General features: G+C 35.9%; 1 protein-coding gene across 1 annotated transcript in view; it reads left to right on the top strand.

Annotated features, from left to right (window-relative positions):
* The window catches only part of PRKG1 (protein kinase cGMP-dependent 1), a 1128350-nt gene that overhangs the window by 693807 nt on the left and 413775 nt on the right, over positions 1–20768 (top strand). The window contains exon 4 of the mRNA XM_081267801.1: positions 5957–6062. Within this exon, the coding sequence (XP_081123927.1) occupies positions 5957–6062 (106 nt within the window). The remainder of the gene's footprint in view (positions 1–5956; positions 6063–20768) is intronic.

The following is a 20768-nucleotide window of genomic DNA, read 5'->3' as shown; positions in this document are numbered from 1 at the left end:
ATTTATCTCTGATGAGGAACCCTCTCTCTGCTTCCTATTGCCACGTCCTGAGCTTCCTTCCTCCACCACCTCCTTGATGTTCTGCCTCATGTCAGGTCCAGAGCAATGTAGTTCTGGCTCTGTTGGAACTGAAACCTCTGAACTGAGTCCTAAATAAACTTTTCCTCCTCTCCAACATTCTTGTCAGATCTGATAATCAGAGTGGAGAAAAAGCTGACTAAAGCGTGGAGAGGGGAACATGTTAAAAAAAAATGTAACAACTCCCTTGGAAGACTTACTTCTAGAGCAAACTCTGGGAAGTCACTGTTGAGCTCAATGTTGATCTTTTAGTTACTAAACTATGGAGATCTAGGGGATTGTTCTGAAAGGTCAGGGGGAACAGTCAGTGAACTCAGGCCTGTTTACTAAATAATATAAATGTGTTTTGATGTTTTAACAACTGGCATGCCATTGTGGATGCAGACCAGTGAAATATATCAACTGTGCCTTTATCAGTCCTGGGAATTGAATGCAGGGTATCACACAAACTAGGCAAGAGCTCTACACTAGATTACACCACCAGCCCTGAACAGGAGCTCTTAATCTTGAGTGCTATTGACCTTTTTGTCAGTTTAGTTATACATGGACTTCTTTAAAAGACTATATATTTTATTTTATGTTTTTAAAAGCATAAAATAAATATGTAGGCTAACCAAAGAAAACCATTTATATTGAAATATAGCAATAAAAATTTAATAGTGAATTGTTATATAACAATTTTCAAAATTAAGATCTAAAGGCTGGTCTAGCAATGCCTCTGATTTCAAAGTAGTAATGAGTATTCATTATATTTCAGTTAGCTATAGCAAATGTAGGGTGATATAAAAATAGCCATGGTTTCTATTGGTGACAAATCACCAGGGTGGTTTGTTGCTTACACTTAGAATTGAAAGAAATACCAAATTTCAGTTACAGGGTAGTAAAAATAAAGGTGTTGTTTTTGCCTCTCAAATTCAAGAATCCCTTGAGATCCATCTACAGACTCCTTACGGCTCCGTGGATGACAGGTGGTCTTCATCAGTTTAGGCTGTTATAAGAAATACCACAGATTAATAATTTAGAAAACAAGTGGTATTTCTTATACTTTGGGAAGCCAGAAGCCCAACATTAGGGTATAAGCATAGTCTAGCCCTTGGAGATAGCTCTTCTGATTAGATTCTCATATGGCCTTTCTTTGGTGCCTATATGAAGAGAGAGGTGGACCTTATGAGTTTCTCTTTTTAGTAAGAATTCTGATCCCATCCTTTTTAATAAGGATACTGATCCCATCTCACCTTAAGGCCTAAATCGAATCACCTCCCAAAGATCCTACCTCTTAATTCTATCGGTTTGGTGAATAAGGCTTCAACTCACTAATTTTGGGGAACACAGACATTCATTCCATTACACCACTTAAAGAACTCTGAGATGATTCCTCTTTGTCAATCTTCTTTAGTCAGCCCTCCTCAGCTGCTCCCCACAGAAAGTACATGTTGCCTTTTCTGCTTATTCACGCCCCAGATACTTAGCCATGGTAGGTTTATATCTCGAGTTGTTTTTTCTTTCACTAGGCCAGAAATCAGCAAGTGTTGTTGGAAATATTTCAGACCTTGGGGTCGATATGGTCTGTGTTGCAGTTGCTTGGTTCAGCCAGAGACAATATGTAAATGAAGGGGCATGGCTATGTTCCAAGAAGACTTTTATGGACACTGAAATTTGTTTTATATCATTTTCATGTATCAAAAAATATGCTTTTGAAATTCTAACCATGTAAAAATACAAAGCCCATGCTTTGCTAGTAGACTGTACAAAAACAGACCATGGGCCAATTTGGCATTATAGTAGTTTGTGGACCTCTGTACTGAATTACAAGTTTCTTGAGGGTGGGGCTGAATTTATTTTCTAACTTGTATACCCAGAACCAGTATCTTTAAGACTGATGGAAGATAAAGATGTCCCAAGTAAATATTAAAGTCTATCATTACTTTCATAGTCACATATGCTTTCTCAGTATTGTTCCAAAATTTAAGTGGGACAATAGATGAATTCCCCCAAAGAACATAAACTAAATTCAGATTTGTGGTCTCTTAGTTTACTCCAGCTTTGTGGCTCCTTCCCTTGTGATCTTGGGTGTTCCCCAAGCAAGCTGACTTTAACCCCTGTTGAATGTGATCTTGTAGTAATCAAAGTTCATATGCTTTCCAGTGTGGAATGTGGTTTTACTCCCAGAACATGAAACATGTTTTAGCAAAGAATTTTAGATTCGTACTTGAACGGAAAGGAAACTCTCTTTCCAGTGCTCTGTTTTATGCCCTTCAAACTTAAAAGTTCAACCACAGTATTCATCTTGAAAATCACAGAAATTTTATTTGCTCAGTGTTTATTCCCTACACAGGTAAAAATAACACTTAAAATCAAAGGTAAATAAGTGATTCTTTTGAATAATCTCTTTAAGTTATGGAAGTAAACAGATTTACATTCCAGCAGGCTGTTTGAGAACCAAGACATTAATCACAGCTCCAGTATAACCACATTTTTTTATAACAAGGCAAGATGATTATTAGTCATGCTTGCCCACCTGTAAGATGCTGACTTGACTAATATGTATATTAACTGAATATAAAAAACTGTTTTGGCATCCTACTCAAGGTCATGGATAAGAATGTGATCTCATCAACCTATGTTCATTATCATGCAGCACCGTTATCTGAAATGAAACTTTATGTAGAGACACATCAGCAGCCCAAGTAAACAAGAACCAAACAGAAATTGCAGTGATTGGATTGTGTAAACTCATTTATATAAGTCATTTTTAAACATATGGATAATAAAATCTGATCAATTCAATTTAGAGATTTTAACATAACGTTAGAGGTCACCTAAGATTATGTTCATTTGTTAATTTTTTTGCAGGTGAAATTTATGCATGTAAACCATTAATAAAGAAATAAACCTAATGCTTCTCAAAGGAAAAGCTAATTTCTAGTAGTAGAAGAGATTGTAAGAAACAGGAAAGAAGCTTTTCTATGAGAGAATATGCAAATGTATCTGAAGAAATAGATATTAGAGATAAATAACAATATTGGTAACATTTGCTAAGAACACACACACACACACACACACACACACACACATACACACGCCCCAGCCAAACCTTTGCTCTTATTCTTATTGCTGCCATATTCATTACAAACCTCCTTTCTTAACTTGACCATGACATTGGCTTATTGCTCCTTGTTGGAAAACTGCACACAAGATATTTAACAGAACAATTTTCTTTAGATAGAACTTTCAATATATTACTACTCTGCCCTACAGTTTCTATGTAACTTTTTTATTTGATGGCACCACTGTTGGTCTGTAGTCTGTTTGACTCTGGTATCTTTTAATCCAATGTATGCCTTTCCTATATTGTTTTTTTCTCAGCTATCACCATGGTCATATCTCTTAGAGTCTATAATAACAATTTCATGTATTACTGCTAGGAGTGTGAATGTGTTAAGTTTCTCTGCAGGACAAAGCCTTAAAAATGTATGCATGCTGTATTTCACATAGACATTCCACTTCTACTCATTTCTTTAAGGTGCATTTAAAAATGTCTATAAAAATAAGACATATATAAATATATAATATCTAAACATATATTATGTATGTAAATACATAGTATATAAAAATGATATATGATACGATTATATAATGCATAACATGTTATTTATTATATATACATAGTGGCAACTATTATATATTTTTACAACTCACCACATAGTATTGTCAATTATTTTTATTGCCACTGTTTTTTTAAAAATAACAAAATTGGTGAGTGTGTCCTTATTTGTGCTTAGTGGGAGGCCTATCTATATTACAAAATACCTAGAAATCATTAGGGATGATGATGAATACAGGGAAATTTCTATTTATTTACTTTATTTATAAACATGTAAAGAATTGATGTACCCAGAGTATATTCTTTTAAATTTTGGTTTTTTACTTTGCTTTATTTTCTTTTTTAAAGATCTCTACTAACTTGCTGTTGTTCCTCAAATTAATCCTGGCTCCATGAGCCTAGGTTCTAGGGCCCTGCATCAACTAACTCTTCAGACAGTAGCAACCCTACAGAAGTCTCAGCCATTTCAGTGTGTTCTATGGGAAGGGTCTCCTGAGCTCATTCCCAGCTGTGCTCCTGTTTATGTACTTTCCTCTTCAATCACTTCTCTTCAGGGTTGGCCTCCATCACCTTTCAAGGTCTCCCTTCCTGCTCTGCTTGGGAAACCTCCCCTGATTTTCCATGTTTTTCATGTTTGTGTCATCTGGTCTCACGGTATGTCTCAAGTACACAGGTGTTTTGGAAGAGAGCCTGGAGTCATCAGAAGAACTAGAGTATGATTGGAGAAAAACCGTGATAGCTTTGTTGTAGATTATGTGTCATTTTTAAGGCTGTTTGGAAAGGAGGAGCCACAAGCACATCAGTTCTTTTTGCTTTTGCTCTTTTTCTACTTAACTGAGCATGTTTTGTTTGTTTTTTTCATCTCTGAGGAGAAGTCATATTTTAATTTCTTATCCTCAGTTTTGCAAGGAAAAATGAGGTAAAATTAAAGAATAAGGTTTACTCTGTAGAATAACATTTCCTTTATCTCCTTGTCCCCCATTATTTATTTCCACTGTCTTTTTCCCTTGAGGTATATGTGGGACCTCATTCTCTGAAAGCATTTTCTCACCCCCTTAATCTCCAGTCATGTACTATGCTTGGTCTGAGAACTATGGCAAAGAGAGAATTGTGGGTTTTTTTAAATTTTTATTATTGGTTGTTCAAAACATTACAAAGCTTTTTGTATTTCTCTACCTTTCTGTGTTTCTCATTAAACCATATCTTGGCCCCCTCAGCAATCTTGCTCAAACCCTCATATACCTTTTCTCTACGCCATACCCTCTGGGTATGAGGTATATAAATTGGTTTTCTTAATTTCAAAGCTAACTTGACTTATTTTCTATTATGAAAATTTGAAAACATATATATAATTGGAGAGGATAATAAAATAAGCCTGTCATATATCATGCAGATTCAATTATCAAGATTTTCAGTGTGTTTATCTTTTAAAACTTAAGGATATCGTGGTGTATTGTTCCATATAGATTATAGCATCTGTCATTTTTTTTTCTTATGCTTATCTGTTTAGCAGTTCTGGGATATCTGGCTTCCATAATTATTTCTTGGCAGAATGGCTTCTTATTTATTATTATTAGAATTATAAACACATATTAATAGTACAAATTAGTGGGTTTCATTGTGGTCTTTCCATATATACATACATTGCAGCTTCAACATTTAATTATGCTTTGTCAAAGATGCCAGTGTGTAGGAGTAGAAATTAAAATTCAACAAAAATATCTAATAAAGCTTCTATGTGGCCACTTTGGGCACAGGCTACAATTTGTTTAGCAAGCTTTCTATAGAAGTTATCATGCAATTATTATTTCTATTATATTGAATTCCCCTTTAAACCTGTAAATTGAATTTTTACTTCTAATTTTTGTAATTAAAATATGGTCATATGAGTCGTTAATATCATTTGGGGGAATTATCAGGGAGTATGATTACTTGTGAACCTCTTTTTATCTGCATGCTTTTTTCTTCATAGAAAGTCTTTGAATCAGTAAGTACTTTCAGGGTGTACTTAACTACTCTCCTCCCATAAGCAAAAGGAAACTTCCTAGTGGACAATAATGCTAGTATGGAAAATTATGAAGTACATTGTGCTTGTAGGCATACCTGACTCTAATGGAATAGAGCAGTGTTATGATATTAGTTTCAAGTGAATGTGAAAGGTTAATCATTTTCATACAGCTCATGAATAACTCATCTGTTTTGCAGGATATTGTTCACAGTTGAAATTCTCTAATTAATTTTTCCCTGTTTGTTTTCTTTTTCTCCTTTCTCTAGCTCTTGTAAATGTGAAACTTTGGGCCATTGATCGACAATGTTTTCAAACAATAATGATGAGGACAGGCCTCATCAAGCATACCGAGTACATGGAATTTTTAAAAAGGTAGGAGACTTTCTTTTCTCTTTTGAAGAACATTTTTTTTTTGTAGTTTTTGAAATGCAGCAACATGGAGACTTTTCCCATTATTTCATTCTTAATAACCTGCCAATTTGTAGAAGAGAAGACCTTGGATGGGCTTCATTATATTTCCAGTGCCAGTTTTCAGAATATGTGGTTAGGTTGGAACTTCTGAGGATCATCCTATGTACTCACTCATTCAGCATTCTCTTAGAGATGTGTAGCTCAGAGAAAGGAGAGAGAATTTGCTGGAACAGAAGATGATACTGAGTTCATTTTAACTATTGATAAGTTAATGCATTATGTCACTTCTTCTAAACAGACCACATTGGAAGGCCAAGACATCTCTTATGTGAATTTCCATATGAACGGTCAGATGAATAAAATGGAAAAACTCTAAGAAGCATCTATTTAATTTTTGTTCCTGAGTTTAATTTCTCAAATTATATTCATTTTATGTTACAGTTCTCAAATATCAAACCTTTTCTTTTCTTTGATTATATTATGACAACTTAACATAGGGTGGTAATAGTAATTAAGAAGCCAGATTTTCATTTTTTAGGAATACACTGATATTCACTGAAATGAGTTTATTCAAGTCCAAATTTGTTTTAAAGAAAACCATTTTTTTATGATTGAAAAGAATATTGAAAATTATGATGCCTTAAATGTAATTGTTTTTGTATTTTTTAATTTAAAAACAGAAGCATAATTAAATAGTGAGGCACAGATTATGTGAACTGTGAACTAAAGGGAAGTGTACCCCTAAGATTTCATTTTTGAGAATGTTTATTGTTTACTGTAAACTTTATTTTTGTGAAAGAATAGTTAAAACAGAACTACCAAGTCAGAGTCATATTTTGTTTCAGCGATACATTTTAACAGGTATTTATTGAATTTAATATTCCTTACTTGGGTATCTTTGTGGTTAATTAATTATCTTCTGTTTCACCCTTTATGCATTTTTTTGTATCCACGTGAATTCTTTTTGCTATATCTCTACTGAAGGGACAGTTGCTTTCTAATTTAAATCAAGTAATGTATTAAAATATTACTGTGTCTGCAGGGTGACTTTTTTTTTCCTTTCCTCACTGTGATTGGTTGAAACATTTAGGAAAGGTGGAAATATAAATTTCTTTTGAAGTTTAGAAGGAAATTAAATTGTTCAGTTGCTGTGTGTGTGTGTGTGTGTGTGTGTGTGTGTGTATGTGTATGCATGCATGCATAAGTGTGGATTTGGTGAGAAACACAGAAACAGAATGAATATTTCATTTTAAGCTTTAACTTGAAGTGCAAGAGTTATAGATTTTTTTTTTCTGATGCAGTCATGTTAGAGATCCCAATTGTAGTTGATGAAATGGCTTGATGTTGATTTTAGCTTCTATACATTTTTTTTTTTCCTGAAGGAGATTGAACCATTCTAACAAGAACTCCTTTATTAGTGGGTGGTACCATTTTAGGAGATGGAGATGTCTTCCTGTGTTGTGTGTGTGTGTGTGTGTGTGTGTGTGTTAATTTACTCTTGAAATATTTTCTTTTGTGGGGGAAGGGATGTTATTGTCAGAGCTGTCTTAGTTTGTGTGATCTGTTTTGACTATTAAAACTTTAATACAAATTGGCTCTCCAGAGTGAGTGCACATATTTTTTTGGCCAGCTATGAGTAAGTAGAGTTTACCTGGTTGAATAAAAAAGAGTTGAGTTCTGACTTTGATATCACTTTCCATCTGGCCACTCTGTAAAATATCAAGTTTACTTTGTTTGTGAACCTCAGACTGGGCTGGGGGTCCAGAGGTACCAGAAGGACCATCACTGCCTGCTTTAATCTAAATGGTGGCTGTGACTAACTGGTTCTTTTCTACAACCGTTCAGCGGCTCACAGTTCCTGTTGAATTACTTATGGCACCCCCTGGACATTCCTGGCCCTTTTATGGCTAAGACCAGCCAGCTTTTCCAGCCTGGTTTCTTCTTGCTCCTCCCAAAGCAAATGATTCCACATACCCACGTGTTCCCCGTGTCCCTGTGTTTTCTTCCAAATTGTCAATGTTCAATCCTGTCTTTGTTTCAACCAAAAACTTCTTCCACGGACTTGGGCCTCATTCTATGTAGCATTAACCTCTCCCTTCTCTGGTTCTTCATTTCTGCCAGAGGTTCATTGTCTGCTTTGTTTGACTATAATTTGACTACCGAGCTTACTTCTACTTCTAGAGTATAAACTTTTCAGGACTAGCATTATTCTTATATCTCTTGATCATTTTCTTTGGCATAAAACTTATTGCTTTATAGATAGTTTATAGGACACCAACTACGGGACCAATACATAATTTTCATTGCAAAATAACAGCACAAGGCTCCTTTCCCTCAAATAATTAAAAATGTCATAATGACAGCCCTGCATTAACTCAAGCATAAGAACCTTCTAAACAGAAGCCCTATCCTCCTCTACAAAGCACACATCTATGAAGCTGGAGACTGAGCAGAATTCATTCCTCCTTCACATTCCTGTTTAGTTAACTATGCTTACTGTCATTTAGTAGCAAGGCTGTTAAGAAGTGGCATAATCATATAATAAGGTCCAAGGGAAATACCAAAAGATATTGTCAAAAAAACAGGAGATCAAAATTAATTAAAACTTTCTACTATAACTTCAGAATCTTTTTTTTCTGTGAGTTGTTCATTTAAAGATTTTCTGATTTTTGCTTATTACTCTTTTATATCATAATGTTAAGAACTGGGGATTTAGCTTAGTGGTAGAGAGTTTCTTAGTATGTGTGAGACCCTGGCCTATATCTCTAGTACCACACACAAAAAAATTAAAAAGAAAAAAGAAAGAAAGACAGACTTTGCATAGTCAAGTCAGTGTACTTTCATTTTATGACTTCACATCTAGAAACACATACCTACCTTAATATTATAAAAATATACACAATATTTTAATCTTCTCTATAGTAATCTAGGAAAGGTGGATATTTTTCTCTGTGTTAAATAGAATGTTCATTTGAATTTTTCTACTATAGATATCATATACTTTATAGTTTGTGATGGAGTTAAACAGTAAGCAATTGTGACACTATCACAAAATAAAAACTCTTACAAATGATAATGTACACCATTAAAATTCTTCCCGGTAGAGAAGTCTGTTGTCCCTCCCTAATTGAGGAATGTCAGAGACAGCAACAGGCTGAAAGAGGAATGATCCTGTAGCATTGCTCATCTTCCCAATCCTTCCTCCTCATTTTCCTAAATAAGCACATATGTCTAGAGGGTGAGAAAGGGAACACACCAGGCATATAAATCCACTGCTGATATGCCAGGATTTTTCCTTATTGTCAAAGTTGAGTTTTATTTTAAATCCAATGTGTTTACTCATTTTGTAGCTACACTCATGTGGTTTAGATACTTCTTTGCGATGATTAGTTGTCACATTAAACTGTGATTCTGGCTCTTTAATCCTGTTTATTCATTTCACTTTTGTGCTTGTATTTCACATTCCCTGATGTAAACAAAGGTGTTCCTATGCAACCATCACAAAAAGGAAACAAAATAACAACAACAACATTAAAAAAAAAATAAAATAAAAACAATGGGCAGTACTACTAAGCATGGCATGATTGCTATAGGTCCAGAGATGATTTTACCATTTACCAACATTGTCCATCATCTCTAGCTACTGAAAAAGGCTGTTGTTTTTAAAATGAATTCTGAGAAATGAGCCAAAATGGCCAGGCATGATGGCGCATGCCTATAATCCCAGGAACTCAGGAGAATGAGGTAGGTGGATGGCAGATTGGAGGTCAGCCTGGACAACTGAGGAAGACCCCGTCTCAGAATAAAAATGACTGGGGATGTAGTTCAGTGACAGACACTACTGGCTTATATCCAAGAGCCAAGTAACTGCCAGAGTTAATTTGCATGGCTTTTCTCTGAACATATTCTCTGGTGCTACTGCTAGAAGTGGCATCTATACTCAGAGGAGCTTTACAAAGTAGCTGTGGGCCCACTGGGTTCTCTGTTGGCCTCAAACTCTGGTGAAGATGACAGTGATGATGGCGGACTCCTGTTTGTATTACTTTCTTCATCAACAAATCAAAAACACAGCGGTAATTTTTTGAAATTTAGGCTACTCATTTGGTCCTATGGATCCTCAAAAAAACTTTCCTCTGTCTGTTAGACCATCATTCCAGCATAAGGCAGATTAGCTCATACTGTTCCTCTGGCATAGAACCTTCCATGACTTCTAGAAGAAAGCCTACCTAGGTGTACTTGTCCTCAAGGCCCTATCTTATGGTTTGGAGATGTCCCCCAAAGCTCCTGTCCCACAAAAGTTCCTAATGCAGGAATGTTGGGAGGTAAAATTATTGCACTGTGGGAGCGTTAACCTATTAAATCCATCCTAGTTTGAATGAACTGGACGAGAGGTAGATGATACATGGCTGGAGGAAGTAGGGGTATGTCCTAGAAGGCTGCATCTTCCCTAGGGCCTCTTTCTCCCCTCACCCTCTCTCTCTCTCTGCTTCCTGACCTTCCCACGAGGTGAGCAACTTTCCTCTGTAGCATCCTTCCTCCATGATGGGCTGCCTCACTTTGGGCCCAGAACAATGAAGTAGGCCCCTTATGGATGAAGACCTCTAAAACTGTGAGCACCAAATTGACTTTTTCTCCCTTTAGTTTTCCTTCTCAGGTATTTTTGTCAGAGCAGCACAAAGCTGACTAACAAACTCTGTCTTCTCTAGCTACTGCTGACCTCTCCAGTTCTCTGTCCATCTTCTCGTATTTTCTCATTCTCTTTGCCACACTCACATGTTAGTTTTTCATTTCTTGATGTCCTTCATGCTTCCTCATATTAGAGATTATACCAAGAGAATCCTCTGCCTTTGAGGGGAAATTATGCAGAGTGACCTACAGAGGAGCAAACTGAGTATGCCAGTAGTGACAGAATATGGAACCTGAAATCTGATTTCAGGCTTCTGATTTCCCTTCCATGAGTTGAATGGGGCATTGCTACTATCTGCCATCATGTTTCACACTGCATTTTTAACTAAATAGAATATTAAAGTTTAGGGACTTTGAGGTTTGTTGGTGACTAGTTAACTTTCAGTTCATTCTCCAACCATTATGGAAATTTGAGGCATTTTTAAATTTCAAAACTACCATGCCGCAGTCTGGCTGGGCACAAAATAACTGAGCCGCCACGAGGACTTGTAGGTTCAAACAGGAACTCCTTTATTGCCCGAACTCCACCAGCACTCCACGTGCACTCCCCGGGAACTCTCTCACCCTCCACCGGGCTCAGCGGCCCACAACCGGGAACCGGGAGAACTCAACGGGAATTCCAAAGTAGCAGGTGCCTGAGGCAGCAGGAGCCGCCCTATTGCCGGACAGCAGGGGTCTATATACAACTCAATACACAGTCTGTTTCAATCCAGCATCATCCAGTCACAGCAATTATAACTTAATTATCATCATCTTAATGGCTCGCTGGCATCACCTCTCAACCACTCCTTCTGGCAATGCCAGGCTCCATCCCAACTTGGCTGTGGCTCTCAACACTACCAGTCCTAGGATTTAGCCTTTTAGGCTAAGTTGTAGAGCTTCTCTAGGAAGCTGGTTTCTGGAAAGTAATTTATAACCAAAGTCCAAATAATAATGGCCTATGAGAAAGCCTCAGCAGGAGCTGCATGCAAGAGATCAAGGGGACCAGTGGGCCTTCGGTTAATCATAGAGCTACTATGTTGGTTCTTCCTTTTTCTGTAGTTGCTTTCTTAAAAAAGTAAAATCTTGCTAGATTTTCATGCTGTGTAAAGACTCCATCTTCTTTATCTCCATCATTAGGGAATAAGTCCCAAGTACAGTTGGTTCTTCCCCCTTATTCTTTAAACCAATATTTCTAATATGTATATATATATATATAATCTCCAACACAAGTTTAAAAAATGCTATTTACATATGTGTACTGGAAAAGTGAGTGGTTACCCCTAGGGAGGAAAAAAAAAAAAACCTATGACTTTGTTTTGGAAATTACATACTATCATTTGATACCAAAAATACCTGGACCACAGGGATGATTTCATTTTCTGAAGTTTCTTCTCAGTTGCTTTGAATTGTTGTCATCTGATAGTGTCTGTCACAACTGCCGTTGTCAGAGGAGGCATCTTCACTGCTGTGGTCTGATAAATCAACAAGGATTAACTGATTTTCTAAGACATGATGCAATTTAGTCTTCCTTTATATTTTATAGCTGGACCAACTGAGTCTCAAAGAAGCCAAAGCAAGCTCCTATCTAGTAGAAAACTTCTTAGATTAAAGCTTAGGTGTGTGAACCTCCAGTCTGAGTGTTCCCACACACCCACACTCAGATTCACAGTTTGTTTTCCAGTGGAAGCTCTCACTCTAATAAACTAAAGTGAGGAGGAGTTTGTGATATTTTCCTTTTTCTCTTCAAGAAGGTGACTTACTTATATTACTAGCTTAGTATTATATAGAGTTCATTCTATATCACTTAGAAATGAGATTTCTAAACCCCTTGCAAGTTTTTCATTCTCTGATTCAATTTTAAAAAACCTAAGAATTTTATTTTCTTGTAACTCAACCCAACAAGTCACTCCATTTTTGATATTTTTATTTTATTTTATATCCTATTTGTAAAAGTCTAGTTCAGGAGGCAGTTAGAGTTCATTCAGTAGAATATAAAGCAGTGAGGGATGTGAGGCATTATTCATTTTGCCAATGGGAAAAAATAAACCTACAAATATGGGAGTTGCCCAACATCACCCAGAAAATTGGTAGTATAATGATTCAGCTCCCAGCTCCCAGGAAATTCAGCTGAAATTCAGCTGTCCTAGAGTATCAACTGTCTTTTGTTCAAAACCTCCAGGGTAAAATTCTTCACAGTCTTGACTAAACATATGTTCTAGTGTTTCACAAACCCTGTAGGATATTCTTTAAGGCTCTTGTTGAAAGTTGTTATATCCTCTATGGAAAGAGAAAATAACTGCACCCAGCTGTCCTTATACTATCAACTTTGAATGACAGATGTGGGGTGGGACCAGAAAATTTGCACTTTTAACAAATTCTCAGCTGATGTTCATGCTGCTTGGAGAATCAGGATCTGGGACATAAGATAGAAGTAGGAAATGTATTTCAAGAATTTTAAGTATTTGTATGACTTACTGATAGGAAGAATGGGTTTAAGCCCTGTTTTTATCAATTATAAGTGTATAATTTTAGAGAAGTGTCTTCAAACAGGTTCAGTAATAAAAATGCAGAACCTTACCATGAAGGATCATAATTATAAATAAATAATATAATAGACAACCTTAGTAAACATTTATTATGTGACAAGCAGTGTTCAAAACACTTGAGGTGTATTATTTAATCCTCAACAAAGAACTATAAAATAAATACTAGCATTTCAATTTTATAGATGAGGGTACTGAGGCCAAAGAGTTGAATAAAATTACACAGCTAGTAGGCATAGAACCAGCAGCTACAGAACTGATATCCTTAAACTTCACCCTTCACCGTCTCATAAATGTTGAGTACCAGTATCAGCTCCCACATCCTGCTGTTCCTCTCAAATTAGCATTTGCTCTTCCTGGAGGTGTCTGCAGCAGAGTGACTTCATCCTTGATGATCCTCGGTTTCCTGGTCACCATATTTCTTTTGTAGCAGTGCCCTTCTCCCCAAACTCAGCGGTACTTTCCTTCCACTCACATCCTTACCACCTGTGGAGTATGTTCTCACAAACAAATGCTCAGCCATAGCTTAAAAGCTATCATTTTAAATGGCATTGAATTAATGATGATATCTTAGATTCCATAAGCTAAGGAGGAGCTTTCAGTTATTTGGAAATCCAACTGCTGGATGTAAGTAAGGTGTCATTATTTCTAAAATGAATGGTAAATGACTAACAGCTCAGGATCAGGGTCTTTGCTTCAGACTTTCACACATTGTGTTCCTGGCTCTCTTTCTACCTCCCTCCCACGAGCAACTCAAGTTCAGGTTGTGATCTGTGAGTAGGAACTATTATTGATTATGTTGGGTTCTCTGATCTTCTTTCTTTCTTTTTTATTGATTTTATTACTTTTTTTAAATACACGACAACAATGGAATGCATTACAATCCTTATTACACATATAGAGAACAATTTTTCGTATCTCTGTATATAAAGTATGTTCACATCAATTTATGCCATTATACATGTACATTTTTGCATTACAATTCTTAACACACATATATACCACAATTTTTCATATCTCTGTTTGTATATAAGGTATGTTGACACCCAATTCAAGTCTTTATACATGTGGTTTGTATAATGATGACCATCACATTCCACCATCTTTGCTAATCTCCTTCTCCCTCCCTTTCTTTCCTACCCCTCTTCCCTATCTAGAATTATCTATTCCTTCCATGGTCTCCCTCCCTACCCCACCTGAGTCATCCTACTTATATCAGAGAAAACATTCAGCATTTGTTTTTTGGGGATTGGCTGACTTCACTTAGCATTATCTTCTCCAATGCCATCTGATCTTCTTTTAAAGAGGTAGACTATGCAGACATATGTGGAGTATTTCTTATACCCTTGAGCAGGAAGAAATCAAGATACTAGTTTTTGGATACAAACTATGTAAGGAACAACTTGATAGCTTAACTGACTTGTTAGATTCACATTTCCAGAAAATTCAAATCATAATTTCTCTTATTTTTTGTTGTTGTTATTTTTTTATTTTTTTTTTTTTGCCTATAATTTACAGGGGACAATGGGGGTGGGGGGAGAAAAAAGTATGTATGAAAACAGCTTTAGAAATTTTAAACCCTTTGTTTTTAATTTTTAAAGAATAAGTGACAGACCTATTAAGCTTTTAAGCTTTGAGCTTTAATAGAGCTTTACTAGAAGATTGTGAATCCTGCAATGGAATTAACCTTGACAAATCTGGCATAGTTCTAATTTGAAGGGAAATAATGTGCAGAATAAATAAAGAGGTACTCTCCCATACCATTTTCAAGTATGTCTGCTTACAGAACACTTTTTGGTGTCACATCCATTCTCATTAAACATGACACAGGAACAGATAAATATAACAGTGGCTATTAATTTTGTGTTGTCATCTAGCATTTGCACAAATGTCTCCTTATACATCCTTTTTTTTAAAAAAAAAAGACAGTTGCCATCAAATGTTTACATAATTACAGGTTAATTTTCAAAAATTATTTGTCTGCATGTTTTATCTATAGGTACTCTCATTTCCACATGTGTAGGGTTTTTTTCCTGATTTTTGCAATTACTTAAGATATTTGATTTATTAAATGTTTGGCTAAACTCTCCAATTCAAGTCAATAATGAATTCCATATAGGTAAGTCCTCTTTGACCCTGAAGAAGGCACCTCACTAGTTAGGGGATTTAATATATTGATTCATTATGGTGTCTTTCCCTGAGCTTGGACTTGGAGCAATGAGTCTCTCTAAAGTTTGTAGGCTAACTTTTTCTCATAATTTCCCTGAAGATACTTTCCCAACTCTCTGGGGCTTAAAAATCTAAAGCAGTGTGATAAAGCCATTTTATATTTTCCCATTCTGTAGTTGCTTTGAATCTTATAAATTGTTTCTGTGGCAAGGCTGATTTTTTTATCCCCACATAATTAATATTGAGCCTTCTTAGAGTTCTATATTTGTAAAGTGTGTTGTACACCAAGGATTGATGCATCTGGGAATGAGCTCTTTTCATAAGGAAAACTGTCCTGTAATGAACAAAGCCAGAAGGCATCTACAAGTTATTGGTGGAATTAAGAAGGTAGGTTTCCTGGGTCTCAGAAACCTAGATTTGTCTACTTGATATAGAAACCTGCTTTTCCAAAATTGGTGAAAAAGTCTGAGAGGAAATCTGGAGTGGGCATGAGGAATGCTGCTGAGGGGCAAAGTAAATATCAGGTTTATTGAGACACAGAAAGAACCCTAACCCTGTACATCTTGTCTGTCCTAGGGCTGGAGAGTGCATCAGTTTGTTAGCTTGGAAAAGGCATGAGGAGGTAGAATGAATATCATCGATGCCGGTTTTGCTGAAAACAATATTGATGATAATTTGTTAACCAATATGATTTTACCAAGGTGACTGCTTAAAGGAAAGCATGGAGTCTATCTATTGGTTATCTCTGAAAGAGAGAGTCCTGATTTTCCGCCTCTATCTAGGGTATGGGGGAAGCACATTCATTAGAGGGAGCCCAGGCCTGTTGTTTGCCTGTGGAACTGAGGGTTAGTTGTGAGGTCTCCCCTTAATGCAAGTGTTTTCAAAGCAGTGAGTGTGTGTGTGTGTGTGTGTGTGTGTGTGTGTGTGTATGTGTGTGTTATAACTGTGTATGTATATATAATGATATATTTTTGTATTGGATAAGAAATAAAACCAATGCATGAAAACTGGAGTCTGCTCCCAAACTTACTTTTCATTTTTTAAAGCTAGATTAAGGATATTGTCTCCCTAATGACAGTTCACTCAGAGTCTTTGCTCTTGACACTCATATTTTTAACACCTAGTTAATTGGACTCTCTAGTACTAAACAGTTTTTATTTCAATTTGAAGCTGTCTAATATAATTAGATGAGATTTGCTCTTTAATTATTAAAAATGAAGTTTTTCAGAAAAGCGATATCTCCTTCCTCTCATTAGTATTTTTCTTCATAGGCCTTGGCAGAGTGCTCTAGCATCTCAAAATGCTTGGTTGATTTCTTTAAATAGTTCTTTTCTGCACAGATTTCTCAACAATCTGATTTTCAACAATCTGATTATGCTACACTATATCATGCTACTGTTAGACAAGGAAAACATTCCAAGTAACCTGAGATTTGATTTCAGAAGTCTTTGTATATTATGAATAAAAAAATAAAGTGAAAATGATTTTTATTTTTAGAGGAAATTTCTACCTCTGTATAGGCTAGCATATCAACTGTCTTCTTTGGAACTCTCTTCTTTGGACTCTTTGGAGAGACCCCTCTCCCCACTCCCACTTTCTTTTTCTTTTCTGTTTTGTTTTGTTTTTTGGGCACCACGGATTGAACCCAGGGGTGCTTAACGACTGAGCCACATCCCAGCCCTTTTTTTATATTTTACTAGAGACAGTGTATCTCTAAGTTGCTTACGGCCTCACTAAAGCACTGAGGCTGGGTTTGAACTCACAATCCTCCTTCCCCCTACCTCAGCCTCCCTAGTCGCTGGGATTACAGGTATGTGCCACTGGGCCTGGCTTCCCCTTCCACTTTCTGAACCAGTTACTGTACTCTGTTTTCTTCTTAGGGTGTCTGGCAGCCTTCATCCACATTTAAGAAGGGTCTTAATTCATACAAATGCAAACAGAAGTGTTTAAAGCAGATTTGAGGAGTAACAATTACGTGGCAATACTTGTGTATATCTAGAATTTTTCAGTGCTTCATGTTTAACATTGTATTTTTCTGATTATTTTGTCTAAATAACATGTTTTATTTATCTTTTTCAAACACTTTATGTTTGCTCTCTGCAAATCACAGCATCAACATATTATTCCTTTGAAACTGGCTTTGTTGCGAGTTCTAAAGAGCTCATGTTACAGCTCACTCTTTTGGAGCAATGTCCTGCCTATGTTCCTTATCTTGGTCTCACCTAGCCCATTTTGTCCCACTGTCAAAAACACCTGTTAATATGGTCTGTCCAGAGATAGTTGAAGCTGACTACAGCAAAATAAAGATGGTGTTTGAAGGGACCCAGAGAAAGACAATGGAGTCTAGAGTGAGTGACCCTGTAGCTGGAATAGCATATCCGTGAAAGAGCCAAAACACAGACCACAGAGCCTCACAGGCCCATGGGGACAGATTTAGAGTTGATCTGCAGCTGAAGGTCTGTGCTTAAGACAGAATCAGGGAAGGAGTGATGCTGGAGTAACATTGTAGCTGAAGCTCTTGTTATACTAGGAAAAGTCCATGATGTGAGGAGAGCTGTATGTTCATAATCACTGAAAATTAAAGGCATTGTAGTTGCGACAATTGAAGATACACGATTTGTTTATATGGGTTTCAAATAACTTTTTAAAACAGACTGAAAGTTTTTCTAAATGATTTCATTTTAATGATTATAAATTAATTAAGACATTGATCTTGAAAAATGCTAAAAATGGAAAATATAATTGTTGCACTGTCACCTTCTGAAGACATCTAGAGATATACACTGATACCTATTTAAGGATTTTACTCATGAAATTTTTTATTTGTGTGCAACTTTTCTATAATTATGCTCATGATATATACATACTTTATAATGTTGCTGTTAATATTATAACCTTTCATGTCTCTCCAAATTCTTCTTGGCTGTCTTTGCTGTCACCATCTACTTCTTGACCTTAGTTTCAGGGTATAGGGCAGGTGTAATAGGAACACATTAGAATGAAAGGCAACACAACCTCAACCTACTTATTCAGGTTCACTTGCTGTGGATGCAGAACTAATTGGATTAATTCTTAGACAGTGGAAAATGATTGGTGTCAAAAAAAGATCACAGAGGGAGGTAAGACTGATTTGCGGCTTTTAAAAATGAAAGCTGTGGTTTAGTCTTAAGCATACTGCCATTGCACTTGTGTGTGTACATAACAATTTCCACTGGTCCTTTGTAATTTTGACTGGAAAGAATCAAGTTGGATGATTCTTATTTGGTTATAATATTTGAAATAATTTTATTATTGCAATAGATCATACATATAATAAAGTACATAAATCTTAAGTGCAACAGATCGATGAATGCCTAAATATTTGTATACTCATGCAAACAATATCCAAATCAAGATATAAGTCGTTTCTAGTTCTTTGGAAGGCCCTCCTGGGTCTGCTTCCAGTTAATCTCCTCTGTCTATGGTGGCCAGTGTTTTAAGTGTTACTATCATTGTCTATTTCTCAACATAGATTAATGAAATTATTCCATATATATTCTTCTGTGTTTGGTTTATTTTGCTCAATATTATGTCTAGAAGAGTTATCTCATTTGCTGTGTGCATCAGTAAGTCATGCCTTTCTACTACTTTGTAGTATAGCATTGTATAAATAGGATACAATTCATTTATCCATTTTATTGACAATGGGCATTTGGATTACTTCTAGTCGGAGGCATTTCCAGCTTGGCAGTTTTTTATAACACTGCTGGAAACATTCTTGAATATGGTTTTTGGTATATTTCTGTCTTCATTTCTCTTGAATGCATACATATCTTATAACACGTTTCTGGATTTTAAAGGAGGTTCATATTTAAGGTTTATATATTGTCCCATATAATATTCCCAAGTGGTTAAACCAATTTATCCTACCACCAAAGTATGAGAGAGGTATGTTTCAGATTCTCACCTGTATTTGGTATTGTCAGTCTTCTTAATTTATCTGGAATTTTTTTTTTTTAATAAAATAGAATGTCGCAGAGTCTGCAAATCATTTTTGAGAGCACACCCAATTAATTCAATTTTTAAACACACTGCATGATAGATTCATCCCTTTTACATTATATATGTGATTTTCCACTAATACATACAAGAAAGAAGGTATATTAAATGATAAGATATTGAAAGCAATGGAAAACCCCCAAATAAATCCACAGACTTATGTTATTGGTCGTTTAACAAAGGTGCCAAAACACAAAATGGGAAAATAATATTCTCTTCAAAAAATGCTGGGAGCCCGGTGCAGTGGCATATGCCTATAATCGCAGCAACTCGGAAGGCTGAGACAGGAGGATGAAAAGTTCCAACCCACCCTCATCAACAGTGAGGTGCTAAGCAACTGGATGAGACTCTGTCTCTAAATAAAATACAAAATAAGGCTGGGCGTGTGGCTCAGTGGTTGAGTGCCCCTGAGTTCAATCCCTGGTACCCCCTCCAAAAAAATAAATAAATAAAAGTAATACTGGGAAAACTGGACATCCACATGCCAAAGAATGAAAATGGACTCTTTTATCATACCATATGCAAAAACAAACAACAAAAAAAAGGATTAAAGGCTTAAATGTGAGACCTAAAACTGTAAAACTTCAAGAAGAAAACTATGAAGTAAAAAGTTCTTGACATTGGTTTGGGCAATAATTTTTTTGGAGAAGATACTAAAACATAGGCAACAAAGCAAAAATAGGCAAATGAGATTGAATCAAAGAAAAAAAAGCTACTATAGAGCAAAGGAAACATTTAATTGAATGAAGGGACAACCTACTCATGGGAGAAAGTATTTATAAACCCTATATCTGATGGAGGGTTAGTATCTAGAATACATAAAGAACACAATTCAATGATAAAACAACTGTATTGTAAAGAACCTTGAATAGACATTTCTCAAAAGAAAACAAATGGTCAACAAATTGGTGGAAAAATGCTTAAGGTCACTATCAGGGAGATACAAATAAAATCATGGGAGAGCACTTAAAATTGTTAGAATGGCTTTTACCAAAAAAAAAAAATAGTAATAATAATAAAAGTAAAGTAGTGTCAAAGATATGGAGAAAAGCAAACTCTTATACACTTTTGGTGGTAATGTAAATTGGTACAACCATTGTGGAAAACACTGTGGAGATTCCACAACAAATTAAAACTAGACTGCTGTATGCTCCAGCAACCCTATTTCTGGGTATATATCTTAAATTAATTAAGCCAGGTTGTTTGAAAAGATATCAGCATTTCTCACTCATTATAGCATTATTCACAG

Source organism: Spermophilus citellus (genome assembly GCF_964194105.1).
Source record: "Spermophilus citellus genome assembly, chromosome: 15".
In the NCBI taxonomy this organism is placed as follows: Eukaryota; Metazoa; Chordata; class Mammalia; order Rodentia; family Sciuridae; genus Spermophilus; species Spermophilus citellus.
The sequence above is the reverse complement of the archived record's forward strand: the minus strand, read 5'-3'. Positions and strand labels throughout refer to the sequence as shown.